Source organism: Enhydra lutris, unplaced genomic scaffold (assembly GCF_002288905.1).
Source record: "Enhydra lutris kenyoni isolate GAN:26980312 unplaced genomic scaffold, ASM228890v2 scaffoldscaffold3, whole genome shotgun sequence".
Lineage (NCBI taxonomy): Eukaryota > Metazoa > Chordata > Mammalia > Carnivora > Mustelidae > Enhydra > Enhydra lutris.
In genome coordinates this window covers 78,001,986-78,022,430 of record NW_019154087.1, presented here as the reverse complement: position 1 = coordinate 78,022,430, position 20,445 = coordinate 78,001,986, and the positions used below count along the sequence as shown (strand labels likewise).

The following is a 20,445-nucleotide window of genomic DNA, read 5'->3' as shown; positions in this document are numbered from 1 at the left end:
TCTAGTCTGCCCCCACACTGTACCAAACTATGACTTCAGCTTGGGCTTTCTCTTGCCCTCAGATCTTTTCTTCTGGAGGAAGACAGCTGCCATGTCATAAGCAGCTCTCTGGAGAAGCCCTTGTGATGAGGAACTAAAGTTTCCCACCCAAAGCCTGTGAGGAAGTGAGGCCTGCCTGTTGGCTTTATGAGTGAACTCGGAAGCAGATTCTCTAAGTCCAGTAGAACCATGAGATGATTATCGCCCCAGCTTGTGGCCTGGCAACAACTTGGTGAAAGACCTTGAGCCAGAACCACCCAACTAAACCACTCCTGAATTCCTGACCCTCAGAAACTGTGTGAGTTCAGTTTGTTGTTTTAAAATGCTAAATTTGGGGGTAGTTTGTTATGCAGTAAGAGATAACTAATAAACACTGCACAAATTAATATATTCTTTTTTAAAATATTTTATTTATTTATTTGACAGACAGAGATCACAAGTAGGCAGAGAGGCAGGCAGAGAGAGAGAGGGGGAAGCAGGCTCCCTGCTGAGCAGAGAGCCAAATGCAATGAGGCTGGATCCCAGGACCCTGGGATCATGACCCGAGCTGAAGGCAGAGGCTATAATCCACTGAACCACCCAGGCGCCCCACAAATTAATATATTCTTAACAAACAAACTATCAACACTTTAAACATATCTAAATAGTAGTTGTTTTCTAAAAGGTAAAACACATTTTTGACTTGAAAGTATTACCACTGGGGTTCTTTGAAAAGTGGTGATTAAATGTTTACAGAATAGGTAATAGGAGATTTACCCAGTAATTTATAGGTCACTGATTCTGACTTAACTTGACTTCTTGGCAGCCAAACATAGTTAAAATTGAAATTTCGTTGCAGATAGTAATTGCCCAAGGCTACATGTTCCCATTTCAATACAACTTAATCTCTTTCTTTGCTGGGGCGGGGGGGAGGGTGGTGGTGGTGGAGTGGATTCTCAGTAGATACAAAAGTCTCAATTTTAATTAAAACTATCCCTTTCCTCTTGTCTTGAGTTGCCCTAGTAGGATGCGGAGTAAAGGGGAAACAATAGTCTGCCAGCTGCCGCTGTTGATCACAACTTGCAAAATAATCACTTTTCTAATTAGATGAAACCTCTAAAGTTTTATCCTCAGAAGGAGAGCCTCCAGGTAAGGAAGCTCTGACCCCTCGTCTACCTTTCGTCTTCACTGTACAGTCTCCATCCGATTATTCATTCAACATTTTATCGAAAAAATAGTTACCAAACCCTTCCTACACTCTAGACACAGGAATGTAATGATGAACCAGGTAGACCAAACTCCACTCTCCTGTACCTCTTTATCTGGGAGTGGAAAAAGAAATTAAGCAATTACAACGTAGTGGTAATTAGTAGAGAAGGAAAAGTGTGGGGTGCAGTGGTAGCACCTAGGGAGGGTACCTAGGGAGGATATTAGGCAGGGATGGGGGGTGGGAGGTGGGGTGGTGGCTGAGGGGGTGGGGAGGGATGTGAGCAGGAGTGTGGAAAAGCTTTTTGTTGTTGTTGTTGTTGTTGTTAAGGTATTGTTTCAGGCCAAAAGAACACCCTTTACAAAGGCCTGAAGGCAAGGGAGATCAAGATACACTTAGAGACTCTCGGGTTCAGCTTCGTTGCACCATAAAACAGAAAGGAGTGGTAAGACTCTCCCTCTCCCTCTGCCCCTCCCACTCGTTCTAGCTCTCTCTCAATAAATAAATCTTAAAAAGAAAAAAAGAAAAGAAAGGAGTGGTGAGAGCCCCAGGGAATGCACTACACCTTTAAGCTGCAACCCAAGCTTGGTCACAATTCCTTTAGGTGGGTTCTCCTTTAAAAGAGCAGGCACCAGGAAGAATTTAAAAACCTAACGGATCTTTAGGCCTTGACCTTTTGCATCCCCTCAGAGAACACTTATTTATATTCTAGGCCCAGAAGGCTAGCATGGCTTGGTGAGGAGTATGCATGTGGTGGCAAGAATCCGAGGCTAGAAAGATCTGCTTTGAATCCCAGCTTGAGAACAGCAGAATTACCACCCTTACTCAGGTTGTGTCAAGATTAAGTGAAGTTAACAAATGTGAGGCATCTTGCACACACTAGGCATTCAAAAATTTTCTCTTCCATCCCATCCCATTACCTTGCTTCTGAGCCCTCTGCCGGCCTCCTAGCCAAAGACACCACGTCATGGCGCACCACCCCGACTGCATGCCTGACAGAGGGCAGTGCTCCCTTGGTGATCCCCTGTGTCTGCCCAATGCAGTTCTAGTCCCTACCCTCTTCCTCGGTGAACCCAGGATTAGACAAACCGGAAAGGTTACACAAATCCCTGTCATATAAAAGTAGCATCCATTAAAAATATATATGCCCTTACACAACTGAGTCTTGTTCTACCACCATATATTTACATTTTATATCTTTACATACGCTTTATGGCTTATGTCCTTAATCTCCATTATTCCTTTGATAATATTGTGAAATGAGTATCGGAATCATTATTTGGCAGGTAAGAACCCTGGGTTCGGAGCGGTTAAGTGGCTAACATTGATGTAAGCTTTGCATGTGGCTCATGTTCTAAACAGAGTTGTGTCTCCCAGGCTGCCTCCCAGCAAATATTGCAATGGGCATATATTTTTAAAGCATACTTTTCGTTTCTTTTAAACACTGTGAGGACTCAGAGAAACATGGGGTTTTACAACTCCACACCCATTTGTCAATTTCTAACTTTGTATCTTTTCACGCAAATTTTAAGTTCTCCCTTTGCAAAACTAAAGGGGGATGGCTGGATCTCTGAATCCTATTTCTGCACAAGAATCATTCCTGTTATTTAGTGAGTAATAAGTACCACTTAAAATTTGCATACCTGTGCAACTATGCTAATAGTAAAAATAAAGCTTCCTATTTTCTTAATAATAAAAAGCTGTCTTCTCTGTGAAAGTGAGAGCACAAATGAGAGATTCAACTTTAGCAGCTGATTTCAAACAGAATTATTCCCTCATGTGATCAGAATAAGATCCCTTAAAGGTCACCTATTCTAAGCCCTGTCTTTGTCTAGGGAACTGTCTTCCCAAAGGTGTCTTCCTCCCTTCTGAGCAGCTCAAGTTGAGTCCACAAATGATCCTATCCCTGTCTCCCAAGAATACCTAAATAAATCTTCCCCCAAGCACCCCTTCCCTGTCACTGTTTCTCCAAAGGTGGTGCACAACTTATCTGGATCCGAATCACCTGGGTACTTACTAGCAGGCGATTTCTGGGTCCCAACATGGACCTGAATTGACCCAACAGTGGGGCATTATTTTTCTATATTACCCAGCAGGTTCATACTTAAGCAATTAAATATTCAGGTCTTTTTCACCAAGAAAGTCTTCAGCAAAATCTCCCTATCATAGGGGCACCTGGGTGGCTCAGTGGGTTAAAACCCCTGCCTTCAGCTTAGGTCATGATCCCAGGGTCTTGGGATCGAGCCCCACATGGGGCTCTCTGCTAGGCAAGGAGCCTGCTTCCCTTCCTTTCTCTGCCTCTCTCCGCCTACTTGTGATCTCTTTCTCTGTCAAATAAATAAATAAAACCTTTAAAAAAAATCTCCCTCATCTTATACTAAAAACAACTAGCTCTTAAGTGACTGATAAAAATGCTGGGTTGGGGGGGCGCCTGGGTGGCTCAGTGGGTTAAGCCGCTGCCTTCGGCTCAGGTCATGATCTCAGGGTCGTGGGATCGATCCCCACATCGGGCTCTCTGCTCAGCAAGGAGCCTGCTTCCTCCTCTCTCTCTGCCTGCCTATCTGCCTGCTTGTGATCTCTGTCTGTCAAATAAATAAATAAAATCTTAAAAAAAAATGCTGGGTTGGGTAGTGATTTGTGTTCAACACCTGATACCCCTTCTCTAGGTGATTTGTGTATTATAATGGCTTATATTGCAACTGTGTACAATTATTCATTCAGCCAAACAAGAATATGCCTAACTATATTGTCACCCATTCTACATTTCCCTATGTTGTTCACAAGGACATCACTTCAAATACTTTGTGGAAATTCTGAAATTATGGCATCTACGGAATTCCTCAATATATAGGTATTGTAACCCAAATTAGGAAGTACATGAAGTTAGTTTGGTACAGTTCTTTATCTGGATGATTCAAATTCCTTATTTCATTTTTTAAAAATTTAAATAACCAGTTTTTACTTTTTTAAAAGTCCTTTTAGATATGAGACATTAGGAAAAAGGATGAACTTTCACCATCCTAAATATTAGGATAAGATATTAAACATTCTGTTTAACTTAAATTAGGCAGTTTAAGATATGGTCCACTGATAACGTAATCACATACGCTTGGCAATAAAGTGACTGTCACCTTTATTGGGAGATATGGACGTTAAAATTACTCCCTCAGGGTGAGGCATTTGGTACACGTTTGTCGATATCCTTTCCTGTATAATTTAGGTCTCACAGGCAGAAAAGGGTTGAAAAACAGAAATCAAGGAACGTCCATTAAGTGGTAAAAATTAGGTCTGAGGGAGGCAATGAAGGTAGAGCATTGTTTAATAAATCCCCAATCCTCGGTCCTCCAAACAGAAACAGCTCATGAACAAGGTTGATATTATTAGCACGAGACAAGCATTCTTCTAATTAGCTCCAGAGAAAGTGAATATTGGCTTTGCAGGTGAACCCCTCCAGTCCAGTGATACGTGCACATCACACCTGGGCCCTTCAGTTACAAATTCACCTCCTTAAGGAGCCGTGTGAAAAAGCAAGAACAATCAATAAGAAAAAATCCTCCCAGCTATAAATCAGCCACGTGGAGCTGCTGCTGCGGCAGTGGTAGCCCTGACTTCCGGGTTTGCTTCCTGCAAGCCTTGCGGCTGGGGGCTCCGGGTAGTGGGTGTAAGAAAGGGAGGGGCAGCCAGGAACCGCTCTAGGTCCGCGGGATCCCGGAGGGTACGGGAGTTAAGGATAGAGTTATGGCCCATAATTAAAACAAAAGTTTGGGAATCTGGAAGCTTTCAGAGCTGAGCAGTGGGGCAAAGGCTAAGGACCAGACCCGGGGAAAGTGTAAGTTAGTTACAAGGTAACAGGGAATTGCCAAGAGGATTCTTGGACATAGTGGGGAGAGAAAAAGAGGGCTGCGGGCCGGGAAGAGGGTAGGGACATAAGAGAGGAAGCTTGGAAGAGCGAGGCACACGGGTCGGTTGGAGCTCTGCGGAGGCCGACGGGGCGGGGGGGCCGCGGCGGCTGAGCGCAGTCCGAGCCGACGAGCCGCGGGGAGGGGGGCGGAGGGAAGAGCCCGGGGGAAGGTAGAGCCAAGGGGAGTTCCGGATCTGGAGCTGGAAAGGGCAGGCGGCGAAGAGGGCGGCAGCCGAAGCGGTAGGGGTGGGGGAGGGAGGAGGTGGAGAGCCGGAGGAGGGGGAAGGAGGGAGGGGAGAGCTGTGGCGGCGGCTGCGCCGGGCTCTGTGTCTCTCGCCGCCAGAGGAAGATGAGGCTGAAGATTGGGTTCATCTTACGCAGTTTACTGGTGGTGGGAAGCTTCCTGGGGCTAGTAGTCCTCTGGTCTTCCCTGTCCCCGCGGCCGGACGACCCAAGCCCGCTGAGCAGGATGAGGGTGAGTGACCCGCCCGCCCCCTCCGGCGGCGGCGACCTGCAACTTGTTTTGTTTGCGCGCGCGCGTGGCGGGAGCAGGGGCGGCGGGGTCGGGGCGCGGCTTTGCGCCGCAGCTCCGCAGGTGGTGCTGGCGGAGCGCGGGCCGATCGGGGGCGCCGAGCCCCGAGCACCCGGTCCCGGCCACCAGCCACCGGCCCGCCCCCTCGCCTCCCCTTCCTCCCGCGCTCCCCCTCCTGGGGCTCCGCTGCCGCCGCCGCCGCTGCCGGCGGCCGCGCTCCACGCCGGGACTGCGGGGCGGAGCCGGAGGAGAGCTGGGGTCGCGGCCGCCCAGCTCCCCGACTCCTCCGTGCCGGGACCGCCGCGGTCGCGGCTGGGGGCCGCGGGGTTGGTCCAGGCTGCGGCCTGTGGCGCGTGCAGGCCTGAAAGAGGCGAGATGCTGCCGCTGCCATCACCGCCGTTCGGGACCAGGCCCCTCGGTGCAGCCTTCCCTCCCGCCACCACCCGTCCGGGGATGCTCGCAGCCCCCGGCTCCCCCGGCCCGCTTGCCTGCCGGGAGTGGGAGGGAGATGGCGCCCCGCCTCCGGCTCGTACGGAGAGCGCCGCCTCCCTGCTCCCCCCCCCCCCCCCCCCCCCCCGCAGCTCTGGTGGCCGGGAGACAGGGTGCGATGTGCGGCCGCGGCCTCGCCCTGGACCGGCCCTTCCTCCCTTCCCTGGTGAGGGGAGGGGCGGTTGGCCCGAGGTGGCGGAGGGGCGTCCCCGCCCGACTCGCGAGCCCCTTGGCCGCAGTCCGCACAGCGCGGGGGAAGTCCCTTCTTCCAGAGCCGCGTCGCTCGCCCGCCCGCCTGCTCCCAGCGGCTCTGTCCGGGGGGATGTGGGACTGGTTCCTCTAACCCGGCTGTGGCAGGGCTGCTCGGGCCGGAAAACTAACTTGTACCGGCGCCCCGTCGCTTGGTTTTGGCCGCCAGCTCGCCCAGCCAGACGCCGAGGGGCGCCGCGGAGTGGAGCTCCCCGCGGCTCCGCTGGGACGCATTTGTCTGCCGCGCAAGGCGCGAGTGTTAGCTTTGACACTCCCTTGCTTTTGAGGGTTTAGTCAGGCGCCTCGGAACGTTAGTTACCGTGAGTCGCGCCGGGAAGGGGCCGCCGCGACTGCGGCTTCGCTGACCCAGTTGGTTGGCTGCATACCGGCTTCTCCCAATCCCCGTGCCCGGATTCGGCTCCCCGAAAATGAGCCGCCGCACCCCTCTCCGTCCTCATCCAGGAGCCCGGGGTAGCCCGCTGGGCCCGCTGCCCTTGAGGGTGACAGAGGGCGTGAGGAGTTCAGGGCCACGGAGTGGCCCAGGGGCCTTGGGAGGAGTTAGGCTCTCTAGTAAAGTGCCTTTTGCAAATATTACCCACACTGCGTCTGTGTGATCTCCTTTATTAACTTTCCTTAGCATTAACTTAGCATCAGGAAGTTGAATGACTAGGCTTCATTTTAAGAATGAGAATCCTAGAGATTTCCTTAGCAGTTGCCGTCGATATGGTTAAATTAGATTACTCTTACGTTTTAGAATTTGAAGTCTCGATTGAAGTGGAATTTCTTTATAATACTGGGGTGGGTTCCCATCTAAGTCACCTGAGTACTAATAATAAAAAGTCCCAAGTTTTCCTTTTAGTGTGTTTGTGATTTTAAGCCTCTCAGATCTCGTGGGCTGATGGTGACCTCTTTATGATTTTTGCTTTCAAGATGATTGACAAAGGATAACTGAATATCGCAATCGATAGTGTTTAAGTCATTAAATGGCCTTTCACAGAGCTAGGAATGTTAAAACCCCATTTTCTGGGAGAAACGGAGGAAAGTCTGACAAAACTAGCCATATTCAGAATGCCCTGTAGTTCACATGACAAGTCTTTTAAAGAGGTGATGGAACATCCACACCGATACCCATCTCTTCTGTAATAAGTCTTTATTAAAGTGGTTCTATAATAACTACCCAGCCACAAGGCTAGTCATTCAATAGCAGGTGATATCTTGATTTTTGGCTCAACTTATTTGATAGACACTGGGTCCACTGTCATTGCTATCATTTGCCAAAGACAGAAGCTAGCTTTTTAAGACTTTTAAATGTAAATTGACACTGAAAAGAATCCTTCTGTATCAGGAAAACAAAATACAGGCAGTTGGTAACTGCAATTTAAGGCATAGCTTGTGAATCATTACGAGCATAAATAAGGGACTTTTGCCTCCTTTTATTAAAAACTAGTCTGAGCACGTCTGAGATCTGGCACTAGAAGAACATTTCCTAATTTAGGGAAGGTTCTGACCAGCACACAGATTCTGACTCCTGAGTTTCCCTTCTGCCTTCTAGTTCTTTTCCTTTGATTATCATGGTAGACACCTCCCCGCACTGTGACGCACCTGCCTTTTCTTTAATGCTGATCCACCTGTAGGCTTTTTTGGATCTCTCTAAATCCCTGTAAATGTCTTGAAATAGGCTAGAACAATCTACCAAATAAAGGTTCTGCCTCTACTCTGGCAAGCTTGAACTTGTGGTTCCACCCTGTGCCATTGTTTGTCTTGCACTTTCAGTGTGCCTGCCAGGCAATAAAGTCTGTAGCAACCTCGGTGTTTTTTTTGTTTGTTTTGTTTTGTTTTTAAAAACCTGGACTACTTTATATCTGCCCAGCTGTGGAGGTCACTATTACAAAACATAATACCCATGGTCAAGATGAGAAACACATTTCTTATCTCCTTCCTCATTCAGGGCCTTTCACTCTTTTTCTTAAGTAAATGATGTGAAAGATGATCTTACTGTTCAAATTGTACTCTGTGGTATATGATGTGATTTAATCAATAAACGTTTTTGAGTGCCTACTATATACTAATGCTAGTTATCGAGGAAGTACTCCTTACCACTAACCCTGGATCTTACAGCTTTGTGAGGGGAAAAAAGCACCCACTTTAATCAAAACTCCACAAATCTGCAAATAAAAATTATGCTACATGCTTTGAAGAAAAGCCATAAGGGATAAGAACAGAAATTTGGTCATAAAAACCCCTGAAGAAATGACATAGTGAGTTGAAATCTGAAGATCTGAATACAGATAGTTGATATGGATGTGGGAGAAGGCACTCCTGAGAGGGAGAAGTATGTGCAATGGTCCTGAGGTAGGAGGTAGTATGGTGAACTGAGGAACTGGAAGAAGACCAATATAATTAGAACATGGAGAATGAGAGGAGAGGTAGAGTGAGGATGTAAATGTTTGTAGACCAGGCTAAAGATGAGGTCTTCAGAGCAGCAGAAGCCGTGGAAGGATTTTTAAGTGGCGGGGGGTGGGGGGGCTTGATTAGATTTGTTGATTAGATTTGTCTTTTGGAAGGATTCTGATTGCCTGCAGGAGGTATGAATTGATTTAGAGCAAGAGCAGAGTGTAGGAGTCCTGTTGGAGATTATAATGGTTCAGGTGGGACATGATGTTGCAGAGTAACAATTGAAGTAAAGAATTGATTCAAGAGCTATTAAAGATGCAAAGGTATCACAACTAGTGATTGGATGTGGGAGTAGAGAAGGTGTCAGGAGGTTTAGGATGATGGATTATTTGTTACACTGAAAGTTCTGAAGACAAACATACATTTTCTGTTCTATTTTATGCTTATGGGAAGGCTTACTTTTTTAGGCTTTGTCCTCTGGATATTTTGAGGTCAGCATTTATTAAGACCATCTATTTAGTACTTGCGAAGTGCAGAAAGTTCCTTTAATTAAATAGTATCTTCCAAACCATACATTCCAGGTTTCAGCCTTGAGTTTTTAAATTTTTAAATTTTTTAAAGATTTTACTTATTAGAGACAGTGAGAGGAAACAGAAGGGGGAGTAGGAGAGGGAGAAGCAGGCTCCCCACTGAGCAGGGAGCCAGATGTGGGAGCTCTATCCCTGGACCCTGAGATCATGAATTGAGCCAAAGGCAGACTCTTAACAACGGAGCCACCCAGGCGCCCCTAGCCCTGAATTTAAAATTGAACCATAAGCTCCTGACAATAAAGGTTTGTAATGGAAATGTTGAGGTCTTCAATGGTTTTATTATAGCTAATCCAGTATTGATGAGAAACTGCTGGTAAATGGATGATTCTTTGTATGTGCAGATACTACCTTAGTCAAGCCATTAATGCCCCTTAGGTTTAGAGCATACATAGCAGGGCTAACTCAGGAGTCGGGGTCCTAGGCAGAGAGGTTTTAAGTGATAAGCTAAGACCAGTTGAAAGGAATATTGCTTAAATGAGGCTGAGTGACTGAATTATTACCCTGTCACAGTCAAATTCCACCTTACCAAACCCTTTTATCTCTGTGATGATTGATTGCAACCTGAAAGACTTTGCCCTTGACCTTAAGACTTTATTTCAAATGGAAGCTCCATTGATATTAGGAATAGAGCTATCACTTATCAAAAGCGTAGTGTCTTAAGTGGTCACTGTTGTCTCACTTCCCCAGTTGAAATGCCTTGGGATTTGTTTTTGTTATGTATTGCTGTCCTCCCTCACACCTGTAATGAAAAACTCCAAGTCTATGAACTCGGGGCGTTACAGACCTCCTGAAATTAATGCAGACTTTTATGTACATGTGCTTTCTTGGGGGGAGAGAATCAGAAGCTTTCTCATTTCACTGTAAGCCACTGACTGAGTCCTTTGAAGGCAGGATTTAGGTTTCTTGGAGTAGCTCATGGACTATCTCCCCCATCTACCAGGGTGCTGAAGCATTCATTCATGTCGCCCCCTTAGGCCTGGACACCCCAGAAATGCAAACGTTCCTAAGAATTCAAAATCTGTGGATTTTGCAGAAGTGTTGCCCAGCCAGTGGTCAAAGGTCAAAGGCATCAAACTTGTTACAACCATGCCTCTTCACGTCCCTCCCAGCAAGACCCCATTGTAGAGTACCAAGAAAACCTCAAGTAGAAGTCCCCGCTTTAAAGGGATCTCATCCTAGTTGAAGAGATGCAATACTCACAGGGCATGGGGTTCGTTCCTTTCTTCCTTAATCCAAATAGCAATAAGGAAACACTGAGCTGTCACAGAATGTTTTGTCAAGAGCCAAATCCATAGGTGGAGAAGGTGGAGAATAGCCATTCAGGGAGTGCACAATTATTCATAAGGAAGGAACGAAAACTGTTCAAGAGCAGGTTGAATTTGGATAACTATTTTGTGATCGAGGCTAGCTGCATGGAATAGGAGATAAGGTGTGGGCTGCAACTATTTGGTTTTAGTATAAGCTGCGTTAGATCAATCAGTCCTAAATTGGAGACAAGGGGAGAGAAAATAATGCAACATGAATGAAAATCCGAATTCTGAGTGTGGACCATTTGTAAACAGAACATTTGTAAATTCTAACTCCAGAGTTCTAAAAAAAGAGTTGGTCAGCAAGATTTGAGCGGCTCTTGAATGTAGGAAAATGATTGTGATTATCTGACTTCAACCTAGATCATTGTCTTTGCTCGTGTTTTGAATTCTAATTTTCATCCCTGAAGAATGAATGTACAATCTGACAGAAGGAGAAGTGATTAAATTAAGAATTTATAATCTCTAGAGTAAAATGGACATAGCTTGAGTCTATGAAAGGAGTGATTTTATTGTTGGGTTTTGCATGGTGGAAAAGGGAGAGGGGTGAGAGGGTGAATTATGCCTTAACAATGTGAACAGAATTCTTTGTAAGAATTTGGAGATCTATTTTTATTAAAAGCATGAATCATTGGGCGCCTGGGTGGTTCAGTCATTAAGTGTCTGCCTTTGGTTCAGGTCATGATCCCAGAGTCCCCGGATTGAGGCCTGCATCAGGCTCCCTGCTAATAGAAAGCCTGTTCTCCTTCTCCCACTCCCCCAGCTTGATTCCTTTTCTTGCTGTGTCTCCCTCTGTCAAAAATAAATAAAATCTTTAAAAAGGAAAAAAAAAGGCATGAAATGTTTACTCAACAGGTGTCAGATGAGTGTTTACTACTATGCTATCCGTGGCTCTAGGCATTGGAGATGCTGTACTGGACAGTGGAAGAGATAAAAACTGTTGACATAATGTGTTACTCAGGTTTCTACCTAACAACTGCACAGTAGGTGTTGTGTCCATATTGCAGATTTCTTTGATATATAAAGCTGGCCCTTTTGATAATACCTCCCAACCTCCAACCTTCCATTTGCTCCAACTAACGTATCGAGGCTTGCTTTCCGCAAGACCCTGGGCTGGGCACTGGAGATGCAGAGATGGCAAGGACACAGACTTGGAGCTCCTTTTGTAAGTGAGATGATCTGTTTGGCAATAGGAACGGTTGTAAAAAGGAGGAGTTTTTTTTGTTGTTGTTGTTGTTCGTTTGTTTAGATTTCATTTAATTACTTGAGAGAGCACCAGCAGGGGCAGAGGGAGAAGCAGGCTCCCCGCTAAGCAGGGAGCCCGATGAGGGGCTCTATCCTGGGATCCTGAAATCATGACCTGAGCCAAAGGCAGATGTTTAACTGATGGAGCCCCCAAGCACCCCTAAAAAGGAGGTTTTTGCACAGCCATAGGAGGTGGATGTTCAGAGGCAAGAGCATGACATTTGGCTAGTCCTGGAGTGTCCGTGGGATCCGGGAGGGATGCAAGGAAGAACAGTCTACACTAACAGAATAAGGTGAGACCAGAAAAAGTTCTTTTTTTACTAGAACAAATTGTTGGAAATTAAGATTGAGAAAGTAAATTTGGGCCACAATTTGAAGGGAATTAAATGGTAGGCCAAGGAACTGGGTTGGGGTTTTATTGAGTCAGCACTTAGAGAAGATTTTTGGAAGCTTCTGAAGTAGAGTTGAGGGAGTGGTGACATCCATTAATCATCAACTCTTGATTCAGTAATTTGCTCAAGTATTTCAAATATTTATTGAGTGTCTACTAAGTACCATCCATTGCTGTAGGCATTGGAGATGCTCTAGAGCAGTAAATAATAATAGCGATGATAACAGATAACATGCAAGAGATAAAATACCTTGACTCTTCTTTGCCACGAGAGCATTCTATATATATTATGTTGTTTAATGGTAACAACAACCCTGTAATGCAAGTCTGATGTAATTGTCACTTTATAGATGAGGTGAACTCTTTGCCTGAGGTCATTTACTTATAGTTAAGTGGTAGAGCCAGAATTGTCTCCTGTATTTGGACTTGAGCTTGGCTCTGACCAAACACTATAGATTTTAACAAGTAGGTGTGCTCAAGCGGGCTACATTGAAAGGAACATAGAGACAATAGAGCAGTAATTTCAAATATTAACACTGAAGACAGTACAGAGTAACATGAAGGAGAAAGGGGCAGTGGAGACCATGCAGGGAAGTTCAGGGGGCCGGTGGTTGAGCTGAGACCCAAAGAATGAGTATAACCCTGTAATGCAATTCTGAAGGATAAGTGTTCCAGGCAGAGGGAACAGAAAGTGCAAAGCCACTGATGTTGGAATGAAAGGCTATAATGTTTGAAAAATATTGAAAAAGGGCCAGGATGACTAGAGCCTGGTGAGTTTGGAGTAAATATAGTACTTGATAAGCTTGCAGATATAAATGGGGCCCTGGGTTGGATGATAAATTGTATAGTCATCTATGTAGGGTCCAAGATAAGCAAAATGAGTAATGACTTTTTTTTTTTGACGACCTGTCGTAGTGGTGGGGCAAGAACTGTATTAGCTAAGTCTACTGGGTCCTGTGGGACAGAGAAGGCAGCATCTAGTCTGTAGGGCCTGGGTGCCATCAAGAGCTCTTTAGAAAACATGTATTGGAGGGACAGGTGTGTGAGGACAGAAGAGCAGTATGTGCAAAGTCATGAAAGATTACAGCAAATCCCGGGGACTGCATGGCTGGAAGGTGGGATTGGGGAGTGGAAGAAGGGGAGAACAAACCCTAGAAAGACAGAGTCTGAGCCCTGAAAGATTGAATACTATGAATGGCCAGAGCTGGGCTATCAGGAATAATCTGGAAGCAGTGCAGGCTGGATTTCAGTGAGGAGAGAAATGCCTCCTAGGATATGACGAGGCCTAAAAGCTAGGAGGACCAAGACTGTGAATATGAGGAGAGCGAGATTTTGAAAGTAGAATTAGCTGGTGTGGAGTGTAGGTGGAGGAACCCTCTGGATGGAACTGGAAGGGGAGGATGCTGATGCCTTAGAAGGAACAGAACTGTTTAAAGCTGAGGTTCTCAAACTTCAGTAGGCCTCAGAGTCACCTAGAGGGTGTGTTAAAACAAAGTACTCCAGCCTCATGCCTTGAATCTCTGATTCAGTGGGTCTGAAGTGGGGCAGAGAATTGGCATTTATAACTGGTTCCCAGCTTGCTGGTCCAGGGATCCTACTTTGAGAAGTGCTGGTCTGGGGGATGGGGAGATTTGGGGGCTGTAAAACAAAACATTGGCTTGGCTTGGGCATGTAGACTTTTTTTTTTTTTTTTTTTAGTGGGGGGGCATGTCATATTTTATAGACCGTGTCTACTGGGTAGGTGGAGCTCATAACCAAATCAGTACTGGATGCAAAGTGTGCAAATCATTGGCAGGAATATGTCTGAAGCTTGAGGACCGGCTTGGTAAATGAAGGAACTCTGTATGGATAGAGGAGGAAAGTGTGGGTAGGGAAACTGAAACTCGGAAAATGCCTCCTTTCAGGTGCCGGGCGGGGGAGAGATGAAAGGAGCATAGGCAGAAGGAGAAGATTTGGAGCCTATTGCCCTGTAGAAAACATGGGCAAAGATAATTTAAGGGCAGGGCCATCAGCAGTATTGGATGTTCCAGCATTTGAGCAAGAGTTGATCACCATTAGGGATCTGGAAAGTGGCTGTAGAAGCTTGCTGGTAGATGAACCATAGCACCTGGATCCTGGGAGGGACACAGTGGCATCTTCACTGGCATCCCTGTAAGTGGGATGACCCAGCGGAACCGGCTAGAAGAAAAAGAAGTTCAAGTGGTGAATAATCACCTTCACCAGATAAAAATACAAGAAGAGGAAGGGTTTTAGAGAACTTAACTATCAAAGGGGAACTTAGCATATGTTGGATTCTATCTGTTCCGCCTTAATTAGGTGCCTCTCTGCACCCTCCCCCCATGTGTGTATATAGACATATCTGTACATTTTAAGCTAAACCGTAATCATGTGGGTGTAGTAATATATACTTTATATGCTATACATACGTTCTGTTAAAACGATTAGAATTCATGGCAGGCATTTTTTTTGCGCTCTCTTGGTCTGAAATCCAGTAACTTATAAGAAGCTGTGACCAGAACAACATTTTAATATTTGAAGTTGGAAAAGAAACTTTATCCGCAGAATATTAGGCAGTTTTTAGTTTTTAGCACATTAATTTGCCTGACCTGTAATTACAGGAAGAACCAGAGTAGCAAAATTGTCTGCTCAGCATTTCAGGTGATGTTGGTTTTTTGACAGTGGGGTCCACTGTTTCATTCTAGCTCTAGATCCCTTCCTGGGATCCTGAAAGCAATGCTGAGGCAGCGTGAACTGCAGTTTTCCAGGCCTTAAGTCTGTTTGGGAGAGGGAAGGACTACCTTCCAGGTGCTTCCTTTTGCTAAGAGTCCTGAATATTTCAAAATGAGAAATGTTCTCATTTCTGCTCCATTATAAATTCCCTTCTGGGCTTGGTAGCATTTTAAAGCATTACTCCTAAGAAACATTTAAACATGCCAACCGGGAGACCTGATTTGGTTCACTGAATATAAGAACTGGTACTCTGAAACTTGAGGAAAAAAATTAACTTTGCATTATCTAATTAGGTTTATAGAACTGCTACAGAGCAGCCTGGTTTCCCAAATCTAGAAGGTACAATTAACTGCTGTATAATATCAATACCAACTAGTCTGCTAATAGGCTTCCAAGCAAAGCAATTGGAATTTGTTATTACCAAGAATATTTTAAACTGGATGGATTAAAATTAAATCACATACTTGTGGGAGCAGTTCTGTATGAGAATAAAATAAATGACCTAATCATTTTTTAATCTTTAATCTCTTATTGAGTCCCTGGGTTTAAGAATACATCTGGGCCTCAAGAGGTATCTACTTTTTTTTCAATAGTAAACTTACATGCTTAATGATTATCTGGCTTAAATGTAATTTTAGCATTTGTAGTTCTTTATAAAATATTTTGTTATATGTGTTAGCACTTCAGTATTGAAGTACTTCGAAAGCTACTGCATATTCAGTAGTAATGGGTACACCTTGTAAGAAGAATTGGTGTTGAAGAGTTAAGAGCACAGGGTGTTCTATACAACTGATGAATCACTGAACTCTACCTTTGAAACTAATAATATACTATGTTAGGTAATTGAATTTAAATAAAATAAGAGTAAGTCTTAAATAGACATTAACTGAGAAATTGCAAAAGCTTTTTTTTTTAATCACTCTTACAAGAAGGTGGGTGTGCCAGCATTTGTTTTTTAGACTGTCTGTAATTATCCTTGACTCTTGATTTTCCTTTTAATAGAAATACCACACACACACACACACACACACACACACACACACACACTGTGATACGATACTCTTTGATGTGAGCATGGTTTGCAAATAGCTTTTACAACTGTGTGAATGCCTAACTCCTCCAGCTGGAACCCTTGATTTCAAACCAAGCCATTGAGGCTAGCTATTGAAGTGAGACAGTAGGCTCAGGTTCACAGTGGAGTATAAGAGACACTTTTGCACAGTTTTATAGAATTTTAAGAACTAACACTTGTTGAAGTAATAGCGTAATTTCAATATAATTTTTATGCTTCTGAGAATTTCTTTAATTCTCTAGAAAAGCTAAAGAGAAAAAAATAGAATAGGGTGCAATTTACATTATAAAAAATAGTCCTTAAGTCATGATATTTGAAGTTCTCTAAGGGTTCTTTATTTGTCAGCATTTCTGCATTTTAAATAATTTTATCCTGTTGAATTTTAAAGTAAATATTTTATGTGCATTTTTTTTAAACATCTGTTATTGGAAAAATAGTTCCCTTAAAACCCTGGAAAAAAACAAATGATCAGTATACTGAAGTGAGTCATGTAAGTTTAGTTTTGCCAGACTTAGATCAAAGACAGATATAATAGATAAGAGAAAAAGATGTTCAGATACAGAAAACTGGGAAGTAGCAGGAAATGTAGACTCCATTTCTGTTGAGATATGTAGTTTATTAGTCAATTGTATAAACATTTCAAAAATGACTCAGGAAACATTTAATAGGGTTAAATCAATTAAATTTTTATTTGTTGATTATTAAATGCAGCTATGACACATACCTAGAAAAATTTGCCATACCGTATATTATACCAACTGGAGTTTTTTGTCAACAGCTCATTTACCTATGAAATCAAAGATTCACTTTAAATAGCCATTTTAAAATCTGTCTTAAGATATTTTCTGAAATAGTTGACTTATTAGCTATAGGTTTCAATTATGCTTACTTGGGAGAACTTAAATCCAAACCTCTTCCCCCCATATTTCCTCTGGCAATTGAATATTTTGCTTTGTAATTCTTATTAGACAATTTAATCATTATGCTTCTTAAAATTTAATCTGACAAGATTAGTCTTTTAATCTCTAATACAGTGAGGTGTCTTCCATGGAAGTCAGTATTTTTTACCTTTACAATCTGTTTGCAGTGTTTTACATCTTTTCTTTTGAAAGAAAGCATTTAAAACCTCCTGTTCAAAAGTCTGCTAACTCTTACCAGCGTGATTTAAAATGAATAAAAAATCCATTAGATTTTTGGCAAATAAGCTCCCAATTATGGTACGGAATAAATGACTACAAAGTGCTTTTAAGAGTAATGGAATGGAAATGACTGAAATCTTACTACTTTGCACATGCAGATTTTTCTCCTATTGTTGAGTGTTTCGTTTAAGCTAAAAGATCACTGTCAAAATTGGAAATTTTGATCATTTAAAATATATAATTACATTTTAACATTTAAGCAAAGGATTGGTGGAAGGCAGAAATACAGGCATGTGGTTTCATTTACCGCTGCTCTCTGTGTGATGGCCTTAGGAAATTTGAAGACCACTGTTTGTAAAAGAAGTTTGGAGGAGAGTGTTGCATTGTGATGGTCAATTAAAATAAATTTGCTTAACAGTTCAGGGAGATCCTGGTGGGTGGCAAAGAGAAAAATACTTCTAGCAAATAGTTCTCCGAAATTCTCTCTTCTAAAAATGTGCTAAATACGGTGATTTCCAAATGCCTTGGTATTTCAAAGAAATACATTTTCTGTATGAAATTAGGAGAACTCTTATTCTTTTTTTCATGGTTAACATTTAGGCTGCAAATCCTGGCACATATAACTTCTATTTTAAAATAAATGTAGTGTGCATGTGATCACAGTAGTTAACTGAAAATTTTGAAAAGTGCTGTCAAACCTGCAAAGGTAGTAGAGCCCCGAACATCGCACCTCTTCCCAGGTCCTGCTCTTCTCTTAGTTTAAGAAAAGAACTGGTATCTGCAGTATGGTCAAAATACGTCTGTACCACATGGATATTCTCAGATTTTTTTTTTTTTTTCAGTGTCCTCTTTGACGTCTGAGGAAGGTTTCAATGAACCGGGACTTCATTTCACTTTCCATGAATTAGCACGGCAGGAGTTTTGCTCGAGCAGCCTATTCCTGTGACTAACCTGAAGAAAATCTCAGACAGAGAATCTAATAAGTAGTTTCACTGTGGTACAGTCACGTTTCATAAGAGGCAGGTATCCTCCTTGACCTCTGCTCAATTAACTGATAACACAAAGAGAAAAGTAAATGTTAAAATCATTATTACACCTTGGCAACAAAAAGTCACTTCTGGAAGATTAAGTGAATGGCTTGAAACGTGGACTCATTTGCCTCTACTTCTCTAGCTTAAACAGGTGCTTGTGTTCAAAAGCAAGTATGTTTTGCGCAATGATTTATGACTCAGAAGGGCTGATGAAATGAAAGAGTTAAAGGAAATTGTAAGTGGAAATTAAGGAATAGATTTTTAGTATAAAATATCAGAAACTTACAGTAATAGTAAAGGCAATATATATATAGAATGTGTGTATATACACACACACATATGTGTGTTACATATATATGTGTTTGTGTGTATATGTATATATATATATATGTTTTGTGCTTTCTAGTGTGATAACATTCCTACTATTTTTTTCAAATCATGAAAAACTGAAATCTGTTTTTTTCCTCTCTTGGGATTCCTTTTGTTGATTGTGAGACATTTGTTGAGCAGTTAGTCAGTTTCTTTGAGTCCCAGTGGGTGCTAAATGTGAGAATGATTCCTTCAAGGTTAGAAAGGTCAGCCATGTAGTTTATTGACCTCAAGGTAGCTGGAAGAACCAACTGCCGTTTGGGCACGCAGTGCATTGTCTCCGAATGATGAAGCCAGCAGCTTGCTCCCAATTTTCTAACACAGAGGTTGCATTTTCTGAATATACCCCATTGTTTTTCATTAAAGACAACTAAACCTTCATAGTCCTTTATCATACCTGTAAATCTTGTGGTGAATCAGCACTAATGAAAAAAAATTCATTGCTAAAAGAGAGATAAAACTAACTTTTTAAAAAAGAACTTTGTGGGACACCTGGGTGGCTCAGTTGGTTGGACGACTGCCTTCGGCTCAGGTCATGATCCTGGAGTCCTGGGATCGAGTCCCACATTGGGCTCCCAGCTCCATGGGGAGTCTGCTTCTCCCTCTGACCTTCCCCTCGCTCATGCTCTCTCTCACTGTCTCTCTCTCAAATAAATAAATAAAAATTAAAAAAAAAGAACTTTGTACTCTTTCTGTAATCTCTATACACCCCTACCCACAACTCCTCTTATACGTCTCACTTTAAGAAAATGCTCTAAGAAGCTGTTACATCCTGTGAATACAGACTAGGAATGGAAGAAAAATTAGAGTTTTGATTTTCTTGCAGGAGATTGCTTTCTGTCAGAGACTGCAGATTTTCCTTGGTTGGCATGGGCCTAATTTAAAATTCCCTTCTATATGCAGTGATGAGGATCAAATCAAATTTAAAATACTGTGTAGAACATTTTCCTGATAATGTTTTTGGGAAAAAGATTTAGGATAGTGATGTTGAGATTTTGAAATGCTACTGTTCTAAAGATGAAGTTTCCACCTCCTTTCCATTCCTTCCATCTCTCGTCCGGTGGCTGTAGACACTGGTTCATTTGTCAGAGTTTAATGGTTAAAAAAAAAATCAGAAAATATGCAGTGCCTTATGAAGTCAGGTTCCTGTTTATTTCTAGTATCTTCCATTTAGATACAGATTTGATTTACTTGTTTCCTAAATTCATGGGCCAGTCCTGATATTCATAGTTGTACTCTTGGGATATCTTAAATAAAAACACTTAAAGACAGTTGTAATAGATAGCTGACACTCAAAAAAGTAAGACAATAAACATAACCCAAACTGTCGTGCTTTAGCTGGTTTATGGTGAAGCAGAAAGCATGAGAAATTTGCTGTGTTTCAGTCTGCTCATCATTGCTTGGAAATCACCTTTGCCTTGCCCAGAAAAGATGCAGATTGGCTGAATTCTCTTCCCTGTTCTGTGAAAGCATGTGGCAGTGTGCATGCCTTCATGAAATACGTTTAGAGAGTGACTGGTACACTTAGTGGCACCTGGAATCTTGAAAGGACAGTGTCTCTTATATGCTTAATTTATTGCTAAGAGTGAAGATGAGTAAGTCTCAAAAAGAAAAATGGAAAAAATTCCTTTTGGGGGGGGGTAGCTAATGTCCTCTTGGATCTGGATTACTACAGGTTTCTTCACTGAGAGAATTCCTTGATCTTCTAAGAATACAGATACTACATTTGTATGATTTTACAAATTACTTCAGTGCTTCCTGTCTCAGGCAGTGTAATGAAT

The 20,445-nt window shown here is 43.0% G+C and overlaps 1 protein-coding gene across 2 annotated transcripts in view; it reads left to right on the top strand.

Annotated features, from left to right (window-relative positions):
• The first annotated feature begins 4,313 nt into the window (after positions 1-4,313).
• Positions 4,314-20,445, top strand: part of LOC111153324 (polypeptide N-acetylgalactosaminyltransferase 7) — a 144,117-nt gene continuing 127,985 nt past the window's right edge. For both annotated transcript variants that reach the window (XM_022512281.1, XM_022512291.1), the window contains exon 1: positions 4,314-5,601. In XM_022512281.1, the coding sequence (XP_022367989.1) occupies positions 5,476-5,601 (126 nt within the window). In that variant the 5' untranslated portion in view covers positions 4,314-5,475. The remainder of the gene's footprint in view (positions 5,602-20,445) is intronic.